General features: G+C 39.4%; 1 protein-coding gene across 2 annotated transcripts in view; it reads left to right on the top strand.

Annotated features, from left to right (window-relative positions):
- grik5 (glutamate receptor, ionotropic, kainate 5) overlaps positions 1-21,738 on the top strand; it is a 77,766-nt gene extending 56,028 nt beyond the window's left edge. Inside the window, exons 4-22 of one of the 2 annotated variants that reach the window (XM_079894770.1) lie at positions 2,224-2,388; positions 3,584-3,742; positions 4,500-4,597; positions 4,693-4,858; positions 8,030-8,208; positions 8,468-8,521; positions 9,543-9,704; positions 9,788-9,940; positions 10,120-10,224; positions 10,806-10,913; positions 11,321-11,524; positions 11,710-11,823; positions 13,022-13,131; positions 13,311-13,484; positions 13,622-13,787; positions 15,681-15,906; positions 17,836-17,964; positions 18,719-18,885; positions 20,204-21,738. In XM_079894770.1, the coding sequence (XP_079750896.1) occupies positions 2,271-2,388; positions 3,584-3,742; positions 4,500-4,597; positions 4,693-4,858; positions 8,030-8,208; positions 8,468-8,521; positions 9,543-9,704; positions 9,788-9,940; positions 10,120-10,224; positions 10,806-10,913; positions 11,321-11,524; positions 11,710-11,823; positions 13,022-13,131; positions 13,311-13,484; positions 13,622-13,787; positions 15,681-15,906; positions 17,836-17,964; positions 18,719-18,885; positions 20,204-20,809 (3,198 nt within the window). In that variant the 5' untranslated portion in view covers positions 2,224-2,270 and the 3' untranslated portion in view covers positions 20,810-21,738. The remainder of the gene's footprint in view (positions 1-2,223; positions 2,389-3,583; positions 3,743-4,499; positions 4,598-4,692; positions 4,859-8,029; positions 8,209-8,467; positions 8,522-9,542; positions 9,705-9,787; positions 9,941-10,119; positions 10,225-10,805; positions 10,914-11,320; positions 11,525-11,709; positions 11,824-13,021; positions 13,132-13,310; positions 13,485-13,621; positions 13,788-15,680; positions 15,907-17,835; positions 17,965-18,718; positions 18,886-20,203) is intronic. The other variant, XM_079894771.1, reaches the window with a different exon arrangement.
- The last annotated feature ends 6 nt before the right edge of the window (positions 21,739-21,744 follow it).

A 21,744-nucleotide genomic window follows, 5' to 3' on the forward strand; every position in this document is an offset into this window, starting at 1 on the left:
AGTTTGCTGCATCCTCCACAACCAAGCACTCAGAACCGACCCACAAGAGGGCTGTGGGTCTGTTTGTGGTGTTCCCTGATTTGTATATTTACTTTAGTAAATGGGGCTCAGATAGCGGGCGCAAATAAAAGGCATCTTCATTGAGTGCAATTCATTCTTAGTGAATTGCCCCTCAACACGCCAATGTGTGTTTGTGTTCGCTCATGATTTCAGAACCCTAATGAAGAGGGCTTTTGATGGTTTTATTATGCTCTTGTGCTTTCGGCCCATGGAGTGCCAGGAGGGACACATTGCGGGTGTCTTTTCCTGCCTCCACTCTGGAATCTTTCCACAAGTGGAAAAGGCGAAGATAAGAAGGGAAAAGGCTTCCTCGACGCTTCCTCTTCGTCTCACAGAAGCCTGGTGACAACTTAATGTGTCTGTATCAACCGGCACTGGCAACGCTTGCATCCAGCACTCTTATTTCACAATCCAAATCAATTAAGGAGAATGAATCACTGTGCTATTATTATAACTGTCAGATTCACTTCTTACTTACAAAGATGAAGAAGAAACAAATGAAGCGCCTGCTATCTACTCCTCCCTTTCCCCGAGGGCTCCCTCTTCAAGCATATTCTCTCCCGATGTCTCCTTTTTCTCCCTGTCTTTCATTCTCTTTTTTCTTTCTCTCTGTCTTTGTTCTCCTTTCGTTACCCTGCTTTTTATTTCAGTCCCCCTCTCCGCATTTCTTGTCGCTTCTTTCTTTTGCACTCCCACCCTCTCCCCTAAATAATTTAGATTTTACAGTTTACTTGCCGACTGCCAAGTATCGTTTTATTCAGCCGTGCACATATGCAAAACAGCGGGTGTGAACTTTAGAATTATATTTGCGACACTGGTCATTAGTGTTTGCCTGCAATAATTATAGTACGGCAATAATGGGTTCCTCAATTGTGTATACACACGCTGTTTCATTTCATTTCCTCTCTTTCTCACTTTTCGTGCCCTGCTGACACATCCAAAGTGACTGAGAGAAAGAAAGAAAGAGCAGGGAGGAGAGATGAACAAAGAAAGAGGGAGGAGAAGTACATCCATCATTTCTTCCCTGTGGTCAAATAAATCTGGTTTGGTCTGTAAAGGTCAGAGTTCACAGAGATTGCTTTGAGTCGTGTGTGTGTGTGTGTGTGTGTGTGTGTGTGTGTGTGTGTGTGAGAGAGAGAGAGAGAGAGTGTATGCATCAGATACACCAGGTGTTAGTATGTCCCTGTGATTTCCCCGTGCTGCTGTTTGGGACGTGCGTGACACGGTCATGACCTGCGTCAGCAAACTGTCATAAGATTCCCTGATTCATGATGATGCTTCGCACAACACTGTCAACTCAATTTAATTAATAATTGTATTCAGCAAGAATAGAATGCACATTAAGATTTCTATTTCCAATAATTGCTGTTTTTTTTAACTTCAATATTGATGTTTCTTGAGCACCCAATCAGCACATTAGAATGATTTCTGAAGGATCATGTGACTGAAGACTGGAGTAATGATGCTGAAAATTCAGCTTTAGCATCATAGGAATAAATATATTAAAATAGAAACCAGTTATTTCAAATTTGAATAATGTATCAGCTTTATTACTTTCCTGTTTTGATCCAATAAATGGTGAGGATAAGAGACTTCTTTCAAAAACATATACAAATCTTACCGACTCTAAACTTTTAAACAGTAGTGCATACTGTATCTCCTAAAGAAGCGATGGCACAGGGGCAAGTTGTCACATGAGGTTTTGAGTTAAAAGTCCTAAATTAAAGAAATGCTTGTTTACCAAACAGTAGTTTTGAATGTTGGTTTAACAATTTTATGAATTCTATTCTTCAAACTAAAATGTCAGTTTCATTATATCTTTACAATTTTGTAATATCTGTTGGATAAACAAGTGAACATAAAACCACTCTATCATTATTCAGGCAAAGGTTGAACTGTGTTCTCAGGACAAGGAAATGTTTCATAAATGTCAGGTCGAAACAAAACCATGCCCAAAACAATGGTTTGATATTTTATGTTACTTTTTACATTTTTGTTGCCTTAATGAATTGTTTTGTGTCTACCAGCTCCCGGGGCAAGTTGTCACAAAAGGTCAATGAGTGTGCTGTGAACTGAATCTTAAGTGGAATTGATCAGTAGATTTTTTTTTGTCTTTAAGTGCTCGCATATAACAAAGTTAATCTCATTTGTGTGTTGATCTAGGGGGTGCTATAGGCAGCAGAAGGCATCTCCATGAGGAGCGGTAGAAGATGCCGGAACTGCCAGCGCTCCTGCTGTCGATTTACTTCCGCTTCCTGTTAGTCACCGTGGTTACCATGCCGCCTTCTTCCCGGAGCCAGACCCCTGTTTTATCATCGGTGCGGATGGGTAAGTCGCACACATTTAGACTTGTAATATGTGGTCGACAAGCCCAATATCTGACTGTGATTGTGAAGATCTCTAAACCAGTGGTTCTTAAATGGTTTTGCTTTAAGAACCAGATTTAATATTGGAAATGAATAGGCATCAAAGTAACAATATTTTATTGCACTTAATATAACTAAAATCTTTCAAATGTATTACTATGAACTGCATAAGTGGAACAAAATTATTAACACCAGTTGAATGGGAAAATGTACAATTTTGCTCTCTAAATGTCCCTTAAATTGTAAGTTTTATTCCTGGTTTTCAAGGATGAGGACCAAAATATTGTTATATACCTGTAGATAGAGTTGATTGGAAACATATTCTCCCACCTTTTAAAAGTTTGCTGTTCTAGTTCTGCACAATTATTCAAAAGTTTAGGGTCAGTATGATTTTTTCATGTTTTTTAAATGAGTCTCTCATGCTCACCAAGGCCGCATTTATTTGATCAAAAATACAGTAAAAACATTAATATTGTAAAATATTATTCCAATTTGAAATAATTGTTTTCTGTTTTGATATATTTTAAAGTGTAATTTATTCCTTTGATGGAAAAGCTGAATTTTCAGCATCATTACTCCAGACTTCACATGATCCTTCAGAAATCATGCTAATATGCTGATCTGGTGCTCAGGAAACCAGATTTTTTTTAATTATTGTTGAAAACAGCTGTGCTGCTTAATATTTTTGTGGTATTTTGGTAAATATTTTTTCAGGTTTCTTTGATGAATAAAGGTATTCCTTGCTGAATAAAAGTATTATTATTTTTGTAAACAAATTGACCCCAAGCCTTTGAACAGTAGTGTACATGTTTAGTTTAATTTTATTATTTACATTGAATATTTTTCCAACTGACCTCTGACCTAATCAGAACAGTCCTGCAACACATTTTGGAGTTGTGGCCCACCAGCTGAGAACCATTGATAATAACCAAAGTTATTACATTAGATATGCTATGAAATTCAGAATCATTATAAATAAACTGTATTATTGACTTTATTATTAATATTGGATATGGTAGATGGTTCTTTTAAAGGAGTGATTTTAAATTAGAAAGGTTGTTATATATTACATTTATATAACTTTTACCCATTCTTGTCTTGATTTCTCTCTACTTTGTCTCGTCTCTCTTTCTTGTCCTCCTTCTCTCCTCCTTTAGCGGCAATTTTGGATGACAGCTCTGTCTGTGGGCGTGGGGAGCGGTTAGCTTTAGCGTTAGCACGCGAGAACATCAACAGTGTGATGGAGGGCCCGGCTCGTGCGGAGGTCGACATATTTGAACTCCAGAAAGACTCTCAGTATGAGACTACAGATACTAGTGAGTCATACATAAAAAAACACACATTCCTGCACACTTAACAAAAAAAGAACTTTAAAGTGAAGCAGTACAGCATACAGTGACTCAGAAAGGCAAACAGAGATTTGAGGAATTAAAGGCCCACTGAAGTGCCTTGGTTTGTGTGATGCGTTGATGTAATTTCCATTGAAACAGGAAGCTAAGGCGGGACATATTGAATGACTCCTCCCACTTTTCAATTAGCCAATAATGTTTAGTGGACCTCACAGACTGCAAGTCGTGCTTGACAACACCATGGAAGCGAATCCGAGTGCTGATGATACGTTGGATTCAATGGTAGAGGTGTGAATAAATTATAGCCATTTAATTTTTAACCAATGAACAGTTGGAAAACGGAATAAAACTCGAGCGTTTGAGCAACCGAACACACATCTCCAACCCATATTGCTCAAAGTGACGTGTCAATGGTCGCTTTGGCCAGGTGGTATTTATAGCATAGGGGGCAGGACGCTTTATATTCTAGAGAGCATTTGATTGGACAGAAGATGTGATGAGAAGCTGAAGTCTGCGGTGATGTCATAAAAATCTGTGATCCATTTTAGCGGAAGTGAGAGACTGTACGTTTTGAATGCTTATATCTCCTAAATAAGAATTTTGTCATTGTTTTGGAACACTCCAGCTTATTCATAACCTAAAGGTTGACATATTCATACTAAAAGCTAAAAAACGTACATTTTGATTTCAGGGGCCCTTTAAATGCTCTACATTTTTGTCGTAGTGTGCCAGATTCTGCCAAAGGGTGTGGTCTCTGTGATTGGCCCCGCCTCCAGTCCTGCCTCGGGCTCCATCGTCAGTCACATCTGTGGGGAAAAGGAGGTGAGCTTCATTTAAATATTCCACATTTATTTATTTCATGTTAATTCACTAATCATAATCTTTTTCCTTTTGTTCTTTAAACTGCTCTCTCTCAGATTCCACATATCAAAATCGGTCCGGAAGAGACTCCGCGGCTTCCTTACCTGCGCTTTGCGTCTGTGACTCTGTATCCTAGCAACGAGGATCTGAGCCTTGCCATCGGAGCCATCCTACGCTCCTTCAGCTACCCATCGGCTAGTCTGGTCTGCGCTAAGGCCGAATGTAAGTTCAAAACCTCTGCTCTGCTCATCAGCTGGTCTGGTTTCCTTCGAGCTTGAATATGTAAAATGATTCCAAATGGAGAGCAAAACACACTTTAACGCATATGATACTTATAATTAAGATTTAGAAGTCTTCAGAGAAAGGTGCGTTTTTTTCCCATTCATCCGAAAACAAAAATTTCCACTGGCTTTAAAAAACCTGAACATTTAAATTGATTTCCATCTGCCCAATCAATCATCTTCTCTCTGCAAACACTCAAGTTACAATTTGTATTCCAGGCTGTGCGAGATAAAATTACAAAAGTTCTCAAGAACAGACTCTGATAATGACACTGCAGTGCTTCCTTACTGCAAGCACTAACAATTACTTTGCTGTAATAGGTAGCTGTGCCAATAACACATACTGCTGGGCAATTACGCAGCATGTCACTGGACAACATAACGTTAACGTTATCTGAGAATAAATCCCCACCCTGCTGCGTGTGTTAATGTGTGAGACAGCGCCACATACGCAGAGTGTGTGCATGTGTGTTTGTGCATTTAGACGTTCATGTGTTCAGAGAGGGCATCGCTACATAATGCTCAGCTCTGACCCAGTTGGCTGCACTATGGTTGCTATGGCAGCAGAGTAGGTGCAACTTGCCACTCATCAAGCTCATTTAAAATGGTGGCAAGAGATGGAGAGAGGCTCGCTGCTGTGCAACAGATTCTCGTTAAACAGATAGAAAGCCATTTCGCAAGCTTGTTTTGACAAATGTTTTCATGTGTATTGTGCACAGGGATTTTGTAGTCAACCTCATTGCCTTAAATTTAGGAAACTGTCGTCTGATGCCACACACTGTTTTTCTCTGGTGACCTCTTGTCAGACTAAAAAAGCATGAAAGGAACGACTAAACAACTGCGTAAACACATTCTAAGTCTTTATCAAAGCAGAATTTGACCATGATTTTTGTCATCCAAAGCTTAGCCATCTGCCTTACTGTCTACGTTCTACATAAGTAACATGCTTTTGCATTAAAAAAACCCTGAGACAGGGCAGTGGAATGAAAAATGCAAGGTAAAGAGAGGCGTTTTTTTAAAGTTTAACTACCTTTCACTCCGTGTCATGCGAGAGATGCTTCAAAAGACACAAGGCACAAGCACAACAGTCAAACATGTCAGTTCACATGTTCACATCGAAAAACAATTGAAAAGTAGTGAAGTGTAATGCAAAAACAAAGACTGAAAGGCCTCTAAGTGTGATGGAACAGGTCTGCTAACACTTTATTTTGATTGTCCCCCAACAGACATTCTACTGATTATAAGTAACTTTTGCAACTACATATCAACTTATTCTAACCCTAACCAAATAGTATACTAATACTCTAATGAGAGTTAGCTGATATATAGTGGCAAAGTTACTTGTAGTCAGTAGAATGTCTGTTGGGGAGCATCAAATTAAGTGTTAGCAGATATTGAGCAGACAGTCTACTAATACTCTAATGAGAGTTAGTTGACAAGTAGTTGCAAAGTTACTTATAGTTAGTAGGATGTCTAAAGTGGACTAACAAAATAAAGTGTAACCCAATCTTTCATCCTCACTTGGTTTAAAAATGACTTCTGTGACCCGAACAATGCTTCATGCATCACTACACTTGACAGTGGTTCTTTTTGCCTGTGAAATTTCACAGAAATTTTGCCATTAGCTATGTTTCCATCCAAAGTTGCGAATTTAACTTGCGCTCAAAATTGGAATATGGCATAAAACATTTGTGAATAATGCACCGTTTCCATCCAGTGAGCTGAAGAGAATAAAACTTCCTGATAAACTTCCTGTTAAACTGGTGCTAAATATCACTAAGAAAAATGGAAGTTGCTGCAGTAGGAGAAGCCACTGTATATAATAATTTTGTATATAAAAATGACTTGCGCCTCAGAGCGTACAGACAAAACACAATAAAGTTATCTTGCTTTCTGAAGCGGATGCTGCTGTTTGGGAATGCAGTCGTGTAAGACAGTGCAGGTAACTATACGGAACCACTTTGACGACAGACTTTCACTGTAAAAAGTGAACAATTGGATCAACTTATCACGTAAAACGTGATAATTTAAGTTGAGAAAACTTAAATTCTTTAGGTGTTACCAATTGAAGTAATTTTTTTAAGTTGATCCAACTGTTCACTTTTTACAGTGTTGCTCAGGAATTTCAGAATGATCAAAACAGCATTTCAGACTCTGTGCAACAAGACCGGACCGCTGGTTAGTGCAGTTATGCGCCGTCCCATCGCAAAGTCACATGTCTTTTTTGATGCGCACCGAGGAATTTATTCGGAAATGTGTTTCCATCGTAGTTTATGCGCATATTTTCTTAGCGGATACAAAATGTATCCAACTCAACTGAGCGCATAAATTTTTTATTCGCATATTTTCAATTTATTTATTCACTAAAACACAATAATGAAAACTCTATTTTGGATGTATTTCTTCACTGTGCTCAGTTCCATAGAATTTAGGCATCTCATAATTAAATGGCTACCGTTTAGAACAGGTTTTGCATTGGGAAAATGCTTATGATGTCCTACAATTCTCGCCAGCTCGCTAGGTTTAGGTCTCGCTAGCTCTAGTCACTGTCACACGTGAGTCATTAAACACAAGGCTGGTCTGGGTCTGATAATGTTTGTTTCAGAGTGTCACAGCACTGGTCTCTAGTGGAAAACAGAAGATCCGAGTTCACGTTATAATGCAGCTGTGGGAATAAGTCAGTGAAATATCGAGAAAGAGACAAATTTAGTGGAATGAAGTGAACAGAAAGGACGAAAATCAGAATGAACGAGAGAAATCAGTGAAGGAAAGACAGAAGAAGGGTATTGAGAGCGAGAGAATGAGAGTGTGGAGAGCATTGATTTCTCTCCTTCCTCAAGCTAATTAAAGTTTGGCACTGGCTTTACTGGCTCTTTCTCTGCATGCAGGCTCCCTTGAGAGCGCAGCTAGTTATTTACATTTTCACTGGGCTTTGTGTTGCCACCGACTTCACAGCAGCATTGCAAACGGACAGATGCGTGCTGTTAACAAACAACCTCAGACACAAACCATATCAGGTACACTACATGGAGCCGGATTTGGCCCTTAATTCCAGTGGGGTGTTTGAGCGTCTATATGCTTCCAGGCCAACAGCTCGCTTTCTTCCCCGCAGGTCTGTTGAGACTGGAGGAGCTGATAAGGCGTTTTCTGATCTCTCGAGAGACGCTGTCAATCAGGATGCTGGATGACAACCTTGACCCCACGCCTTTACTGAAGGAGATTCGTGATGACAAAATAGCCACAATAATTATTGATGCTAACGCATCTATTTCTTACCTTATACTGAAAAAGGTAAGCGTACAGTTACATTATCTAAATGATGTTGCTTTGGCTCATTTCACATTCATTCATTCTCTTGTCTTCGCCCACCTCAATCGCTCACCTTGCAATTCAGCTTTGTTCAATATACCTGCATTTTAATGTATAGATAGACACTATAAATATCATATTTCTGCTCAAGGACTGTATTCCTTAATTAGCACAATAAATGTTCTGCTTTTTACATAATTAAATTTTTTAATTGTCTCTTTCCTCTTGCCTGTCTTTTTAGGCATCAGAGTTGGGAATGACATCAGCGTTTTACAAGTACATCCTCACGACTATGGTAAGATAGAGGAGGAGTTCTTGGCCTATTTTCCTGTAGATATATTCATGCCTGGAGCCCCATCTTTTGTATTAACAATTCATCTTTATTACGCAAACCCGCTCACACTTCTCAAGCCAGCCCCCTCACAGCTCGAACTGCATTACATACATTTCTACTGTATAACCTACAAACACAACACACACCTAATCTACACTACTAAAACATATACTGTAGTAGTAGTCCAACCTATCGTGTTATATTCAGCTTAAGGCTGGAATCCATTACACAAATCAGAACACATTTTAAAACACTAGGGATCATACACTTGCTGATTTTATTAATGTTTACAGAAAAAAAAACAGGACATTATACATTTAATGACTGAGGATCACAAACTACCAGACTTTTAAGTCGTTCTGAACACACACAGATGCATGTGCTTGGAGACAAATGACAAATGAAAATGTTTTTTTAAATTGGCTCAAAATATGTCTGATTTTCTCTGACTGGATAAATCATAGTCTGAAACTAAAAACATGAGTCTGTGCTCTCATCAACACTGTGTTTTTCTGTGAAATCCATCAACTCAGTAAATCATGTCATGTTCACCTCATGCACTCTACTGAAAACTCTAGTTACTAGTCTAATCGAACACTTCACAGAACCATACATACGCTACTAAAACCTCTAGTCAGTAGTCTAACGTATCACTCAAATCTAAAGGCCACACTAAACTGACATCAAAGAACTAGCATAGATGAAAGCCGACTGTGGTGTCGCCTCATGTCAGCTGCGTCTGGGTCAAAAACTTGCGCTTGAACACATTGCAAAGACTACAGCCAACAGCCAATGAGCACAAACGCTCTATCACTTAAATGAAATTACTGAATTTAAATATACAAGCTTGATAAAAATGATCATTCTAGAAGAAAATTTCAGATGGCACTTAGAGGCTTTTGCATCTGAACTCTTCATATATATATATATATATATATATACAGTACATCTATAAAAAATAAACCTAATTGTGTGTGTGCAGGACTTTCCGCTGCTGTGGTTGGATGATATAGTGGATGATCAGTCAAACATCGTGGGCTTCTCAATGTTTAACACCACCCACCCGTTTTACCTGGAGTTTATCAGGAGCCTAAATCTGTCCTGGAGAGAAGGCTGTGACATTAACCCATACCCCGGACCAGCGGTAAGACACGCACAAACACAAAAAACTATCAATGTATAACACACAGAATGCTCACCCTAAACTCTGTGTGTGTGTGTGTTCAGCTGTCGTCGGCCCTGCTGTTTGATGCGGTCCATGTGGTGGTGAGTGCAGTGCAGGAACTCAACCGGAGTCAGGAGATTGGCATCAAACCTCTTAGCTGCACCTCCCCTCAGATCTGGCAACACGGAACCAGCCTCATGAACTACCTGCGTATGGTCAGTCTGTGTGTGTGTGTGTGTGTGTGTGTGTGTGTGTGCGTGTATGGGTAAATTCAATTCCACTTGAAAGTCCTTCAGGAATGTTTTCTGCTTAGAGAGCACCCATTGTGTTATCAAAAGTAACATAGCTGTTTCCCATTCTCTTTCTCTCTCTCTCTCTTTAATGTTTTGATCAGGTGGAGTATGATGGCTTGACAGGTCGAGTTGAGTTCAACAGTAAAGGCCAGAGGACCAATTACACCCTCCATATCCTGGAGAAGCACAGGGGAGGCCACAAAGAGGTTAAAGGCACATACATACACATTTACTTAGGTATATAATTGAGGACATTCCACAGACTTCTACTGTTTTTATATACAGTAACCCTAAAGGCCCAGGTCTACTTAATTTTTCGTGTTCCACTCCGTCTTCTGCACAGTTGAACGTGCAAGCCTTTCAAAGTATTCTCCTTTGGCCGTGAGCGTGGAAAGACGCGTTCTGCACGTGCGAATCACTCAAGTCACTCGCACATGCGCTGTGTTGTACATGCAACGTCCGTGTGGTCACAAAAATTGGGCTTGGGTGTGTGGACGTCCGCGGACCCTCCTGATGACGAAAATTACGTCACGGAGATGGTACGCGGACGTCCGAAGTATACTTTGGCCTTAATCCTAACAGAAAAATGTATGCACTTTCACAATTTGTAAAAAAAAAATAAACAGAACAAATAAGGACATCCCCAAAAGGAGGTTTTCTCAGATTTAGTTCACTTCTGGGTACAGATTTGTCCCCAAATTATGGTTAAGTAGGACACACACACATATTTGAATAGTGCTACCATCGTTGTTTTGATTGCTTCATTTCTGAATCATCTCTGTGTTAGATTGGGATCTGGTTCTCTAATAACACTCTGCTGATGAACTCCACCAGTCTGGACATCAAAGTCTCTGAGACTCTGGCTAACAAGAGCCTCATCATCACCACCATACTGGTGAGAACCAACTGCACCACAGCAGGCCCAAATAGCCCACTTATGTTCACAGGAAGTTTACCTACATCAGTAATTCTTGTCCTAAAACTTAAACTCTTAATTCTTTATTTACACAATGAAAAGACAATTTACGTCAATATTGATTAGAGAAGGGACAAAAATGAGGAACTGGAATATTTCTTAGTGTGCGTCACCTGAAGACATGGTAAAGCAACATCTGCTCCATCTAAAGTAGTGAAATTATTTAAAATTCACTGCTGTTTTCTTAATTGTGATATTGTGATAAAATAATAATAAAAACACATGTACAGTTTTGAGTGTAATATTTTCATCCAATACAGTAAGATGAAAGTGATGGGGCCATGAACTTGTACTAAATACAGAAATGTATGTGTTTGTGTGTGCAGGAGAACCCATACATGATGAGAAAGGTGAATTACCAAGAGTTTGAGGGGAACGAGCAGTATGAGGGTTTTTGTGTGGACATGTTAAGAGAGCTGGCTGGTATCCTCAAGTTCAACTTCCGCATCAAACTGGTGGACGATGGCCTGTATGGGGCACCTGAACCCAACGGCTCGTGGACGGGCATGGTGGGAGAGCTGATCAACAGGGTGTGTAGTCGTTCTCATCAACTTGTTTTCTACTGAAATAACAAGTATTTTCACACGGTTGCATTCAATTAAATTCTATGTGATTTTCCTTACAGTGTCTAGATGACTTTTCTTAGAATTTATGTTGTGCTTCTACAATGTTTTATTGCTCTCTCCTTCTCTCTCTCCTTCATTCTTTGGAGCAGAAAGCTGATATGGCTGTAGCTGCTTTTACCATTACATCAGAGAGGGAGAAGATCATTGACTTCTCTAAACCCTTTATGACCCTGGGCATCAGTATTCTCTACAGGGTCCATATAGTAAGTCACAAACACACACACACAGAGAGAGAGAGAGAGAGGGAGAGAGAGAGAGAGAGAGAGAGGGAGGGAGAATCAACACAGTAGCATCAGTTTACGTAGTCTAACAACTAAAAAATACACAAACATATTCTTTGTGAATGACCTCTAAGTTTACCTCAGATGACAAACTTGATAACAAGATTTATTGCTGTGGACTGTCAGAATGTGATAGGCGTGTGTTCAATATGTGGGGAAAAACAGTTGCAACAGTGTATTTAAAAACATCTTAATTTCTGTTCTAATCAAATATTGTGATGAATTTAGATTAATTTGAATAATGAATTGAAATTAATTTTCATTAGGAATTTAACTCATAATTGTTGACTGATTTCAGGTTTTAATACCCTTAGAGAGACCAATTGTGTTATAAGCAAAACCTGACCCACACTCACTCAAACGGAAAACTGGTTAGTGAAATATTGGCTATATGTCTTTAGTTTACTTGGTAAACACTAAACCGCAAGTTCTGCTTTTGATGGAAGAGTATTACATTTCTGGTGACTCTGTTGTGCCGTTTTGATCAATAGCGCCATCTTGCGTCCGGAGTAAAACATGCAAGATTAAACCATTTGAATGAACTGAGAGGATGAGAATCATAAGATGATACATAACATGTAACACACTCGAGGAATAACACTAACTCCAGAACGTGTTGGAATCAAGGTTCTTTACTGTCTCACACTGAAACTGAAATTACAAAACATGAACAGCACATGAGATGACGTTGCTCATGCAGGCACATGGTAACACATAACAACAAATGCGCATGCGCATCACCTCGATTAACTTTAATATTTCCTTTGATCCATTCATGTCTAACTGACACCATAAACTTCACAATAATAGACATTAACAACCAAGCACATTTCTGTTTTTGTCTTAAAGACAGAGTGCATCAATATCAAAGACACCTTCTCACATATAACAGATTGATCTGATTAACACTTTATATTGAGCGATTCACCGCTGTAACAGCATATTTAACTTATGCCTTACTCCTTCACCTCACACAACAGTTTGTGCATGTATTTGATATGTAACACTGCATTTACTTAATAAATTAACACTTAAATGTAATTAATAGATTGAATATTCATTATTTCCTTCCTTCAGTTGCATTCATTTACCTCTTTTTTTCTCTTCCACTGTCTCTCAGGGTAGGAAGCCAGGTTATTTCTCCTTCCTGGATCCCTTCTCACCGGCTGTTTGGCTCTTCATGCTGCTGGCTTACCTTGCTGTCAGCTGTGTGCTTTTTCTTTCTGCTAGGTACACACACAAACGCACACCAACGCACTCAAAATCTGCTAACGATCATGGTCTTAATCAGTGTATTTGTCTTGTTTTCCATTAAAAATATCATACCATTTATAGTATAGTGAAGAAATAAATATGTATTGCTCCATGCTAGATTTCGCTCTCCCTATGTGTGTGTGTATTTGTGTCAGGTTGAGTCCGTACGAATGGTATAACCCTCACCCGTGTCTGCGTGAGCGCAAAGACCTGCTGGAAAATCAGTACACACTCGGAAACAGCCTGTGGTTTCCTGTCGGGGGCTTCATGCAGCAGGGGTCAGAGATCATGCCCCGAGCCCTATCCACACGCTGTGTTAGTGGGGTCTGGTGAGTTTGAGCGTGTGCTGGGGCTCCATATGTGTTGATGTTCATTTTAACAGAGTCAATGGACACATTACACAGCACAGCTATGGGCTTTTTGCACTCTGCTTCCATCATTTATGTCCTCTCTCTCTCTCTTTCAGGTGGGCATTCACTCTTATAATAATCTCCTCATACACAGCGAATCTGGCTGCTTTTCTGACAGTGCAGAGAATGGAAGTGCCAATTGAATCGCCCGATGACCTGGCTGATCAAACCAATATACAATACGGCACCATTCATGGAGGAAGCACCATGACCTTTTTTATGGTACAAATCATTTGATACTAATATTTAAGTGTATACACATCTATAGGGACAGAAATATGAACACATGCAAGCTTGCACATGTGAATGTTCATTCATATGTGAATCATACACAAGTATACATTTCATTAACGTAGTGTTTTTACGCATTTTTACATTTATTCCAAAATAATAACTAAAGGCAGTAGCAATTTAAACAATATATTTTATTTGTTCTTTTTCATCAACTTATTTTCCTCAGTCATCAAGCTCGATAAACACTGGTCACAGACACAAAAATGTACCTTTAATTTCCCCAAGCTGATTGCTCACTGAAAAAAAACCCCACAGTCATCATGTTTTCAGGCCATTACAAGTTGTTGTTGAGTTGTTGCTTACTTTTTAATTAGTCCTCCCATTAACACCATAATTTTGTTAATTTAGACTTATTTGTGAACGTGCACGAAAACAAGAGGCGGGATTTATCGCTCGAACCAATCATATCCATAGTGCGATAGAGGCATTGCCTCCTCTCACGTGACTTTGCCACTTTCATTCTTAATTACCTACCACCAAACCCACGTCCTTGCTTCAGGTTGAATGATTCTCATTGGCTAAGAAATAGATAAACATAGTAATTTTCCACACATATACAGATAGACTGAAGCATATCTCCATCGATTAGGCAGCTGATACTCGGACCCTGAAGTTAGGCACGTCGTGACTTTCCAGTTCTCAAATTTGGGTTGCTGGGCGCCAGCCTGTCCCGAACAACAGCTCAGTCAATCTCCATTAATGCCAGTTGTTCCTTAACCTGTAACCAAAAAGACTAACACACACACCGACACAGCTTTTCCAAGGTTGGATTTGGCCAGGCTCTAACTATAAACAGTAGAGTCGTCTCAAAACATCAAGATAATGCGTTCTTTCTCTCAAGGAGAGGGCACTTTAGTATAACGCAGTATAGTAAAGCTTTAACAAAGAAATGGTCCCTTAAACTATAGACTTCAATGACCCCTGTGACCATTGCTGTCAGAGTACCCTAGAAAAACACATGAATGTATTGACACATCTTGAAGACATTTCTTAACAAAACAAAACAAAACATCTTTCCATATTTCATTTCTGGAAGGTGATTAATACCTTAATTATAATCACTCATTACATATACATTGAAGCAGCTGTTTATTCCAAAATTATTTTTTTGTTTTATTATTTTCCAATTTTTTAAGGAGGCACCGCCTCCCTTGCCTCCTCGGAGGAAACTCTCCTGAAATGTATTGATGAATCTATGCAACAAGATCAATAACAAGCATTTAGAAAATAGATAGGTCGGATTTTAATTTTATGTCGACAATCTTTATTGATGTAATTAAAAAATCAAATTGACAATATTTATAAAATGTAAAAACAATATGTAAAAATGTACTAGTCCATAAGGTTGTAAAATTAGCCTAAATTAAGTCTAAATCTCCAGTTTTCTCCAAAAGGTTTTGTGTGGGATACAAGTTTATCTAATAGGTGTAAGTAAAGAAACTTGAGATTTGTGCCTCTAATTATTTATGCATCTCCTTTCACTGAACATCTGTTGAAAAGGGAAAACATGTTAAATATTTTTAGGCTCAATTTTGTACCATATTCATGGAAAGGGCCAGCAGGCATATATTTGCATCTGTGTATGGATGGGCTTTGTGTCTCTTGTTAATTTTCTTGTTGGTTTTTCGTGTAGAATACCCTTGGCTTAATGACTGTGTATTTTCTTATCAGGTTTTTGTTTGCTCAAGTGTTTTTACCATCTGTGTGTGTGTGTGTGTCTCACTGTTTTCTTTCTGTTTGTTATTGTGCATGTCAAATAGAGTTTAAATGTTTATTTATGATGTATAAACTGTTAAAACATCCTCTCCTCCCCTCTCTCAGAACTCCCGTTATCAAACGTATCAGCGGATGTGGAACTACATGTATTCTAAGCAGCCCAGTGTCTTTGTGAAGAGCACAGAGGAGGGCATTGCACGAGTCTTGAACTCGAAATATGCCTTCCTCCTTGAGAGCACCATGAACGAGTACCACCGCAGCCTCAACTGCAACCTCACCCAGATCGGAGGCCTGCTGGACACCAAGGGTTATGGCATCGGCATGCCTCTAGGTAAGAGAGAGGATCCCTCAGTTAGTAAAATTAAAAGATAAAAGTATACTTTTACAATGGAAGCCTCACAGGCAATGTAGCAGCAATGTGAATCATGTGGTTTTGAAACCATAACACCATAATAACATAAAATGATGTTACCAACATTGTCGAGTAATACATCTTTGACAAAATATAAACCTGCTCACTTTCACTTTGCATACAGTTGTAATCAAAATTATTCAACCCCCATCGCAAATCAGGTTTATTGGCAAAATGTACAGACTTTCAGCTGTTTGCAATAAACAAATCAAACAAAAGTAATTAAAATAGCTGAACACAACAAATGTTTCAAGTGGTTTCCCCAAATTCAACTGAAAATGCAACTTTAATGACTTCTGCAGTCTCAAAATGATTCAACCCCTTCATGTCAAGCATTTTTAGTTCTTAGTAGAACACTCTTTTGCTGTTATGACCTGCTGCAAACGAGATGTATAACCAGACACCAGCTGCTTTTCTTGTGCTTTTGGGTCAGTAGTGATGTATGTCTTGGAGTTCTGGCATGGAAACCGGATGCGTTTAGTACGTGCCTGACTGTGCAAGCTGAAACCTCAGTGCCTGTTGCCACAAAAGTCTTGCTGCAAGTCTTTTGCAGTCACTCAAGGGTTTTTCTGAACCTGCCATCTCAGAAATCTGGTTGCAGCCATTGATAGCAGCCTTTATCTGCCCCATCCAGGTAGTGTAACCACTGTTCCTTTAACTTTGAACTTGCGAACAGTGCTTCCAACAGTGTCTCTAGGAACATTTAGTTTGCTTTGCTATCTTTTTGTATGCTGTTCCTTGTTTGTGAAGGGCGATGATATCTTCTCTTAACTTTTTGGACCATTCTTTTGATATTTCTAACAAGCAGTCAAACGTGACACTCAACAAACCTAGCCAGTTCAGATATTTCATGTGTTCTAGCTGAAGCACACCTGGTGCAACTAATGAAGCCCTTGATTAGCTGCATCAGGTGTGCTTGAGATAACACCCGTTTTGCAGATTTGTGCTGTTGTCAGGGATTCTATTTCATGGGTTGAATAATTTTGAGACTGCAGAAGTCATTAAAAGTTGAATTGCAAATAGCTGAAAGTCTGTAAATTTTGCCAATAAATCTGATTTGCAACGGTGGTTGAATAATTTCGATTGCAACTGTGAATCAGAATCAGAATCAGAATCAGAATCAGAAAGAGCTTTATTGCCAAGTGTGCTTGCACCCACAAGGAATTTTTCTTGGTACTGAAGCTTCCAGTGCACATATACAAATACAAATACAAATCCATATACGTCTACATATTTCTGTCATGACAACTCTCTGAAAGATAGGCATGGTAATGGATATGCCAATGTTATTGTATTTGGTCTTGGCGGAATAGATCTGCTACGCTGCTGCTGCAGAGCTAATACAGAGGCTGCCAATACATTCACAGACATTGCTGTGAGCATGTAAGACATTCTGCTGTGCTGCTGCACATGTAACATACATGAAATTACCCCCCATGAACAATAGCGTAAACGCTGCAGCTTGAATGCTTAGTAAATTACGCCACAAGACTGTTAAATATAACACTTAGATTATACTGTTATCATTGCTTATTTAATAAGCAAACCACGCAATATGCACAGAGAAGTGGAGTAAAAGAGTGTTCACTTATCTTAGATGTTGATTTCAGATGCTTTCCGAAAGTGCTCTGCAGACTGCTCACAGCAAACTACCAGTAATTATATAAGCAATGATGAAGAAATATTTAAGATTCTGCACTATTTCTAGGTCACTAATAAATTAAGCGAACATTAATCATGTAAAATCATTTGACTGTCATCAGACATACTTGTTTTTAGATGTGTCATGATGTGAATAACTTATTGGCACTTCCTCATACTAGACATCTGCATTATTCCGTCTCCCAGGTTCTCCTTTCAGAGATGAGATCAGTCTGGCAGTGCTGCAGTTGCAGGAGAATAACAGGTTGGAGATCCTGAAGAGAAGATGGTGGGAGGGAGGGCAGTGTCCCAAAGAGGAAGACCACCGTGCCAAAGGCATGAACCTCTTCTGCACCTCAACGCAATAATTTCTCCCAGTCTCATCCCTACTGAAATATCCAGTTGGAACTGGTAGCTGTGTTCAGAACATGTTAATTGGTCAAAAAGCTACAGTGTTGCAAAAAAACAGCTGGTAGTTCCAAAAACCAGCGGGGGGCTAGATTGTTTTTGGTCCAATGTGAGCTCGAACCAGCTCATAACCAGTTAGAAACCAGCTACCATGTTCCAAAACACAGGGGTTTCACACACCCACTGTAGCTGTCAAATGCAAGCAGTTTTTTTTGTGTTTAAAGTCGCGATGAAATGGAAGTATAGACAGTTCTTTTCTTCCATATTTTGACTACATCCAAGTAAAACGGGTTCTTGAAAAAGAAAAAATGTAGGACAGGCACTTGATTGCTTGCTGATTAGATTGAGGCAGATCTGAATGTGAGCTTAATGTCGACTGTGTGAAAGAGGCGGGGTTTAAACAGACTACATGTTTGGAGAAGTCTGGCATACGTCACCAGAGAGAGGTCTGTCATTTTCAAAATATCAAGTGACATTTTAATATAAAATTATGAGATTAAAAACTAAATAAAAAAAAATTAAATGCATAGATGAATCGTTCACAATAAGATCAATAAAATGCATCTCGAAAATAGGGTGAATTTCCATTTCGTGCCGACTTGTATATTTAATATTTCTATGTCTGTGATGAAAGATTGTCATAGATGCAGATTGTTTAAAAGTGTTTACTTCACTGTTGCAGGTCTTGGGATGGAGAACATTGGCGGTATATTTGTGGTGTTAATCTGTGGCCTGATTATTGCTGTGTTTGTGGCTGTGATGGAGTTTGTGTGGTCCACACGCCGATCAGCTGAAACAGACGAGGTACGGCCTCTCTCCTGCGACCGCCAATATCACAGTCACACTACAGTAGGTTACCAAAGCAACCCGCCGACTCCTCGCGTTAGTGTGTGTTGTAGTGAAGTCGAAGTCAGTGGTTGTCACGGTGTGCATGTCTACTTGTGTAATATACTGTATAGTTCTGTGATATTCATGTATATGCACTGCCAGACAAAAATGTTGAAATAATTAAGAATTTTTTTATGTTTTTGAAAGTTGTCTCTTATGCTTAACAAGGCTTGTTTTTTAATCAAAATGCACTATCAACAGTAATATTATTACAATTTTAAATAGTTTTCTATTTTAATATATTTTAATATTTTTTTCATGTGATGACCATGCTGGATTTTCATAAACATTTCTTAATATCAGTATTTGCTGCTTAATATTTTTGTGAAATCAATGATACATTTCCTCAGGATTCTTTGTGAATAGAAAGTTCAAAAGAACAGCACTGTCACTTTTAATCAATTTAAAGTCTGCGTGAACCGGAAGTTGCAAACAACTTTTCTTCAGTGTTGTGACGTATTTCCCAGTGAAAAGGAATATTGAACAGAGGGCAGGGTTTTACTCTAGCGCTCCTCCTCTCCATCTCTCGCTCATTACAGACTAACGGTTTGAGGGGAGTGGTTAAGCGTTTCCCAACCCAAGCCATCAAACCTACATCATCAGAGAAGGAACGCCATTCCAGACCGGAAGTAACTTTTCAGACTTTGATTAAAGATTACGACGGCAAACTATTTTTTTTCTGTGTATTAACTTGCACGGATTCATTTTTCACCACAAGACTAGTAATATGCGCTAACAAAGTAAATAGGGTCAATTTTGATTTCAGTTGGACTTTAATGCATCATTGCTGAATAAAAATTATTTAATAAAATATCTTACCACCATTTTTTAAATAGTAGTGTATCATGGTTTCCACAAAAAAACATTAACAGGCACAACTGTTTTCAACATTGCTAATAACTAATAAGAATTGTTTCTTGTTTCTTATGACAATGAATGATCATGTAATACTGAAGACAAATTATGAAGTAATGATGCTGAAAATTCAGCCTTGCCATCACTGGAATAAATTACATTTGAAAATATATTAAAATAGAAAACAGCTCTTTTAAATTGTAATAATATTTCACAATTTTACTGTATTTTTGATCAAATAAATTCCCCCATGCTGAGTATAAGAGTGCTATTTCAAAAACATTAAATCTTTATTATTCCAAACTTTTGACCAGTAGAGTATATATATGTACATACCGGTATGTGTCTGTGATTTATACTTCTGTGATATATATTAATCTTCTTTTGTTCAAGCCTTTAACATATATATATTTCCAATATTCAGGTGTCCGTATGTCAGGAGATGTTGACAGAATTCCGTAACGCTGTTTCCTGCAAGAAAAGTTCTCGTCTGCGACGCCGCCGCCCCCTATCCAGCTCTCTGGCCCTTCGGCACCCCACCCGCATCACTTTAGGGGCCCCGCGGCCCCTGCGCCTTGTCAGAGAGATGCGCCTTAGCAATGGAAAGCTCTACAGCGGTACGGGACCCCTGACGGGAAGCTCAGGGCCAGGAGGAGGCCCCTCAGACATGGGCCCCGGGCCCCAGCGACTCCTAGAGGACCCGTTAGGTGCCAACAGCACCCCCTCAGTGGCCCTGGGACCGCCCGCAGTGACAGTGCCTCTGCCGCGAGGCTGCACTCATGTGCGCATTTGCCAGGAGTGCCGGCGTATCCAGAGTCTCCGCACAACCTCTTGTACACGAATCCCTCCCTCATCAGCCCCTCTGCCTCGCCTGGCTCCGCCCCCTCCTCACTCATCCTCCAATACAGACAGTGAAGGGGGAGGCGGGCTGAGCCCATGCCGGATAGGACACTCCCCACCGGCAAAAGGCTGCACTTTACCGCCACCTCAGTCTAGCAACAACACAGACCTAATGGGAGAGCAGAAATGAGGAAAAAAATGAGACTGTCAAAAGGGGAGACAAAAGTATGACACATTTCTGCAATATTTGCCCCCTTGTTCAAAATCATAGACATATGCGCTTTCCATCTTTTCCTTGGTACGACAGAATTATCCTTTTCTTTTGGATAGCCATGTGCCATATCAAGTATTCTTTTGTACTATTGAACGATGTACTATAACAGTGACCATGTCTGAAGTAACCTTGAAAATGAGTTAAGATTGTCCACCTCAGTCTGAGGATTTAGAAGATATTAAACTTCCCCTGTGACTCTGATCTTCAGGCGGCACACAGACGTCTGCTTGAATTCAGAGGCAGACTGTGGCACAGACTCTCCTTCCCTTCCCTGACTGAATACTCTCTATGTTACCATAGAGGTCACACACAGGAAGTAGCACAGAGACGCTCATGTCATTCTCTCAATGACACCGTACAGATCAGAGCCAGACCGCGACAGAATGAGAGCACACACGTTGATGGAGGACAATGACGCTTGTTAATTAAAAAAAAAAGTTGTTAATTAAAGATATTCTAAACAGATATTCATACTTTTCTGTACTATACTTATTTTTAAATTCACTGTCTGTGTAATTTAATTCTGGGGTTGTGTTGTCTGAATTGGAAATTAAAAATAGAGATACTTTATTGATACCGAGGAGATCCACTCTGACTGAATATGTATGTTACTGGAAATGAGCAGCTGTTTGTTCATTAAAACATGGACTTTGATCTGTCTGCAAGAACTTGTGAGTCCGTAAACAGTGCTGGAGATCACACCACATACCTCAACACATATTTGCACACGCTGCATTTACCACAGATCAGCGTTTTTAGAAACAGAAAGTCAGACATCTGTTGTTGTGGTTCAACTTACATTTGTACATTTTCCCGCACACATCACATGCACTGAAAAATGACTGATGAAA

This window comes from Squalius cephalus, assembly GCF_949319135.1.
Source record: "Squalius cephalus genome assembly, chromosome: 15".
Classification (NCBI taxonomy): domain Eukaryota; kingdom Metazoa; phylum Chordata; class Actinopteri; order Cypriniformes; family Leuciscidae; genus Squalius; species Squalius cephalus.